This window comes from Phocoena sinus, chromosome 13 (genome assembly GCF_008692025.1).
Source record: "Phocoena sinus isolate mPhoSin1 chromosome 13, mPhoSin1.pri, whole genome shotgun sequence".
Taxonomy (NCBI): Eukaryota; Metazoa; Chordata; class Mammalia; order Artiodactyla; family Phocoenidae; genus Phocoena; species Phocoena sinus.
The window spans coordinates 82,887,461-82,893,460 of NC_045775.1; the positions used below are offsets into that span (position 1 = coordinate 82,887,461).

General features: G+C 37.8%; 1 protein-coding gene across 1 annotated transcript in view; it reads right to left on the minus strand.

Moving 5' to 3' along the window:
- CRACDL (CRACD like) overlaps positions 1-5,653 on the minus strand; it is a 45,602-nt gene extending 39,949 nt beyond the window's left edge. Inside the window, exon 1 of the mRNA XM_032653036.1 lies at positions 5,584-5,653. Within this exon, the coding sequence (XP_032508927.1) occupies positions 5,584-5,653 (70 nt within the window). The remainder of the gene's footprint in view (positions 1-5,583) is intronic.
- Positions 5,654-6,000: the final 347 nt, after the last annotated feature.

Genomic DNA, 6,000 nt, shown 5'->3' on the forward strand with positions numbered 1-6,000 from the left:
TGGAACATCACAGGTTACCAGGCTGCTGTCTAATACATCCTGAAAATTTGCTAACAATTGATTTGTTTGATAAGTAAATCATTCTGTAAGCTGAATTCCTTTTTTTATAAATTTACTTTTATTTATTTATTTATTTTTGGCTGCGTTGGGTCTTCGTTGCTGTGCCCAGGCTTTCTCTAGTTGCAGCAAGCAGGGGCTACTCTTCGTAGCAGTGCGCGGTCTTCTCATTGCAGTGGCTTCTCTTGTTGCCAAGCACGGGCTCTAGGCATGCGGGCTTCAGTAGTTGTGGCATGCGGGCTCAGTAGTTGTGGCTCGCGGGCTCAGTAGTTGTGGCACACGGGCTTAGTTGCTCCACGGCATGTGGGATCTTCCCGGACCAGGGCTCGAACCTGTATCTCCTGCATTGGTAGGCAGATTCTTAGCCACTGCGCCACCAGGGAAGTCCCTGAACTCCTTTTTAAAACACCAGGATCTTTATATTTGGTTTATGTTCATGCCCCCCTTGGGAAGTTTACATGATCTTGCCTTAATGTGGAGAATTTTAGGATTACTCTATAGTTGAAGTACCTATATGACCTTAGGTGGAGCAGATCCCTGCCCAAAAGGAAATGAGTTCTACAGACAAGTTTTCCTAACTTACAGTGGAAGTTTCCTTACCTTTATATAATCTCAAAACGTTTATGTTGTTAACTGACTGGTCTCAAAGAGAGCTTATTATTTGGAAAGCCTCTTCAGAGTTTTCTGCATCTGCCAGGACACGGTCTGGCCTTTGCCTAGTTGACAAATAGGTACGCACCCCTGAAGGTCTGCACAAACACGCAGCCTCACGATCCTTTACAGTCAAAGAGGCTCCTTCGGGATTAAAGCAAGTGGCTACCAACACCCAGAGTACAGCCGCTGAACACTTGTTTGATTTGCCATAATTAGTTGGCCATCCACTGGAGGCCCATTTGTGTTACATCTGTTAGGCTGCTAGGCTTTTTCATTCAATTTCTTTAATGGTTATAGGAACTATTGGGGTTTTCTATTTCTTGAATTTGTTTTATTGTTTCATTTTTCTAGAAATTTGTCTTTATTTCCCACATTTTCAAATGCACTGGCATATAGTTGTTAATATCCTCTTATTATCTTAGCATCTGTACTATCTACAATAAAGCCCCCTTTTCTCAGCCCTGCTATTATCTGTCCCTCCTTTTTTCCTGGATCAATTACACAAGACGTTTGTCAATTTCCTTTGCCTTAAAAAAAGTTTGGCTTTGTTCATTCTCTCTACTGAATGTTTATTTTTTTATTGGACTAATTTCTGGTCTAGTTTTTCCTTCCTTCCTCCTACTTTCTTCAGGTTTACTTTGCTATCTTTTTAAACTTCTTGAGATGAATACTTGGCTAATCAATTTTTAGGCTTTCTGTTTTTATAATGCACGCATTTAAGGCAATGCACTTCCTTCTAAATCTGTTTTGGCTGCATCTACATGTTTTTTCTTCTTTTTAAAAATATTTGTTTCTTTATTTGTTTGGCTGTACCAGGACTTAGTTGTGGCACACTGGATCTTCCTTGCACCACGCGGGCTCTTTTAGTTGCAGCACACTGGGCTCCTAGTTGTGGCATGCGGGATCTTTTTTATTTTTTTTAGTTGCGGCTATCAGAATTCTAAGTTGCCGCACGCATTGGGGGATCTAGTTCCTTGACCACGGATCGAACCCAGGCCCCCTGCATTGGGAGTGTGGAGTCTTAACCACTGGACCCCCAGGGAAGTCCCTGTATCTACATGCTTTGATATATAGTTTCCTTACTATTTGCTTGAAAATATTTTCTAATTTTCATTATAATACCTTTTTGGACCTATAGGTTATTTAGAAAAGTATGTCAATATCCAAGCACTTGGGGATTTTCTTATTATCTTTGTTATTGAGCTCTAGCTTAATTGCGCTGTGGCCAGAGAACATACCCTGCATGATTTGAATCTGTTCACATTTGTTGAGACTTGCTTTATGGCTCACCATGTATTTGTAAATGTTCCTAGAGCACTTGAAATAATGTATTTTCTTCAATGTTCTATATACATCGATTAGGATAGGCCTTTTTCTTTTTAATTGTGTTGTCCAAGTACTTTGTCTTTAATTTTTAATACATTTGTCCTATCAATTAGGTGTATTAAAAATAACCCACTCTGATTGTAGATTTATCGTTATTTAACTGTCAATTTCTACTCCATAAAGTTTGACATTATGTTGATAAATGCCATAGAAAGGTAAAATTAATATCTTCCTGGGGAAGTGAACCTATTGTGAAATGACCTTTATTTTTAGTAACACTTTTTGCCTTAAATTTTATTTTGATTGCTATTGATACAGCTATGCCAGCTTCCCCTGGCCCAGTGTTGCAAGGTTCATTTTTTTCTATCCCTTTGACCTTCAACTTTTCTGAATCCTTATATTTAAGAGATATAGAGTTTTAGAAAGCCAATTTGAGCTTTAAACTTCTAACTGGAACAATTAATGTAACTAGCTACTGACACTTATTCTAATTACTGATATGTTAATAAAAACAAGTCTACCATCTCTGTGGTTTTTCTTAATCTCCTTTCTTGCTGTCTGCCGGACTAACTGACTTTAAAAAATTATTCCATATCTTCCCACTTCTAGTTTGTAAACTTTACCTTTTACCTCTGTTCTTTCACGGGTTACCCTAGAAATTATACCCCACATTCTATTAAGGGACAAAATAAGCAAGTTAGAATACTTTAATCCTATGTTTATGCCCTATTGTTTTCATTCTGATCTTTAAAAACCCAAAAGATGTTATTCCATGTTCATTTAGATGTGTTTGCTTGTTTCTCATTTTCTTTGCTTATCATTCCTTCCTGTGTCCAAATCCTCCATCAAGGATGATTTTCCTTCCACCTGAAGGGAGATTCCTTTAGAATCTGAGGGTCTCCTGGTGACAAACTCAGTTTTTGTTTATCTGAAAATGCCCTTATTTCTCCTTCATTCCTAAAATATCGTATTCGTAGGTTTAACATTCTAGGTTGGCAGTTATTTTTTCTAAGTTATGCTTTCAGTAATATTAAGACATTATTTCACTGTTTTGTGGCTTCTGTCGTGTGGTCAGGAAGTCAGTTTTTTGTTCCTTCGAAGGTAATCTTTTTTCCTCAGACTAATTTTAAGATTTTTTCATTTTTGTCTTTGGTTTTCTACATTTTCATTCGATGTGGATTTCCTTTTATTTATCCTTTTTGGGATCATTCAGTTTCTTAAATCTGTGGACTGGGGAGTCTTTTGTGGTTTTTTTTTTAAGTCAATTCCAGAAAATTCTCAGCTATTCTCTCCTCTCCTGAGACTGTGCTCAAATGTATGTTACACCCTTTCACTTATCTCTATGCTTCTTGTTCTCTTTCTGTATTTTCCTTCTTTTTACCCCTCTGTGATACATTCTGTATACTTTCTTGTGCTCTCTCTCTCGAGCTGATATAATCTGCAATTAAACGCATCCACTTAATTTTTAATTTTAATAGTTTTACTTATTTCTAAAAAATCCACTTGATTGTTTTTCAAATCTGGTACCTCATTTAAAAGTTGTTTTAAAAATTACATCAGTAAAATTGACTCTTTTTGGTGTATACAGAGTTGAATAATCACCACCAAAATCAAGATACATCATCACTGTGCTGTCTTTTGTAGTCAAACCCTTCCCCTACCTTTAACCCCTGGAGAGCACTGATATCTTCTCTGTTCTTATAGTTTTGCCTTTTCCAGAATGTCATATAGAGTGATTCAGACAACATGTATCCTTTTGATTCTGGCTTTTCTTCACTTACCACCGTGCATTAGAGATTCGTTCATGTTGTTACCTCAATCAATAGCTTGTTCCTTATTATTGCTGAGTACTGTTCCATCGTATAGATATAAACAAAGTGGTAAACAAAATGAAAATTGTTATAGGTTTTTGTGTAAACATAAGGTTTCACTTCTCTTAGGTAAATACCTAGGAGTGGGATTGGTGGCTCATAGACTAAGTGTGTATTTAATTTTATTAGAAACTGCTAAAATACTTTCCAAAGTGGCTGTACCGTTTGCATTTTCATCAGCAATATATGAGAGTTCCAGTTGCTCTGCATTCTCACCAGCATTTGTTTGTTTTTGTTTTGCCATTCTAATAGGTGTATAGCGGTATCTCGGTGTAGTTTTAATTTGCATTAACTAATGACTATTGGTGTTGAGCACGTTTTCATGTGCTTTTTTGCCATCTGTGTATCTTCTTAAGTAAAACATCTTTAAAAACCTTTTGCCTATTTTTAGTTGGGTTGTTAGTTTTCTTACTGTCGAATTTTGAGTGTTCTTGTCAAATGGCATTTGCAAATATTTTCTCCCAGTCTGTGATTTGACTTTTCATTTTCTTAACAGTGTCTCTTACAGAGCAAAAGTTTTAAATTTTGATAAAGTCCAATTTATCGACTTTTTGTTTTAGGGACTGAGTTGTCATATCTATGAAATCTAATCCTTGGTTGTAAATATTTTCTCCTATATTTTCTTTTAAAGCGTTTATAGTATTACATTTATGACTATGATATATTTTAAATTAATTTTTGTATACTCATTTGAGTTCAAATAAACTTTGAACTCTCAAAGTTCATTTTTTTTACATATGAATGTCCAATTGCTTTAGCACCATTTGTTGAAAAGACAATTACCAGCGCAGCTACTGAAATGTGACAGAGGAAAAGTAGTCCTAATATGGAATAATAAGGAAAATCTATCTGTAATATATGAAATAAAGTCTCTAATGAAATTAGTATCTGAAGCTAAGAGATAAGCGCTAGGATTTAATATTATTGGAAGCTGTTCCCCTGAACTACCTCAAAGACAATCACTACTAGCACTTTGACTTAAAACAAGAGAGAGAGACGGAGAACTCTGTCACCAAAATAAGGTGAGTAAAAATGGCTGATACGGGAAAAGGCACATGTGGGGAGATGAACGTTTCCTAATGTCAGTTTTACAACTCTATAAAGACATACAGAGCAATCTATGGATAACAGTAAACCAATCGCATAACTGGGTAACTCTTGGAATGCGTTATGAGGTGATGATTGATACGCTTGGAATTTAGCTCAGTAGAAAGTGCAGTAAAGGTCTCCTGAAGGAGGATAAAAGCCATAAAAGAGGACTCAAAGGCTCTCTCTTGATATCATTATTTCTTCTGGATGATTAGACCATCCAGTACTCTGCCCGACGTCCCGCTGAAACTTTTGGATGTTCCTGGATGATAAATGATTCCATTGCGTCTCACTTCCTTTGCTTTCGAGTCAACCAAACTCTGGGACATGTTCACCTCCAGGAAGGAGGAAAATGAGTAATGCACCCCCACCCCGGCTGCCGTGTCTGACAGAGAAGCCAAGGAGCACTGCCCCCGGGTGGCCGCCAACAGTCTGGACGTGCTCTCCAGCCACATGTGTCTGAACACACTGTGAACTGAACCCACACTCCACGTAGAGAAACTAAAGCCCTGGCTCTAGCAGCCCCTCTCTCAGCCCTACAACGCAACAAGGGCTCCGCCCAGCACAGGGGAAGTAAGGGCCTTACCTGTGCCGTCCTCCCCAAGGCCTTCCGCGGCCTCCCGAAGCTTAATGTCCATCACCCTCGTGGAAATCATGTCCAGCTCGCTAAAATCAGATAGAAAGTCATGTTAGAGGAGCAAGTCTAACAGAAGTTATCAGTGACTGAAATGGTGGTGACTGCCTTTTGCCCATGTCCCTGGCAAAGACAGATTCCAGGTCAGCAGAGGCCAAAAACATGTCCAAGACTAGTAACCACATCAGCATTTATCTAATCACCGACCAGAGCCATTTAATGGAAAACTGGAAAATGCTTCACCGATTTACACAATGCAGATTTCATTCTTTTCTTTGAAAAAAAAAATTTTCAGAAATTAGGTTTTTCTCTTGTTCACTGTAGAAAGATTGGAAGATAGAATGAAAATCACCCATTATCCCACCAACC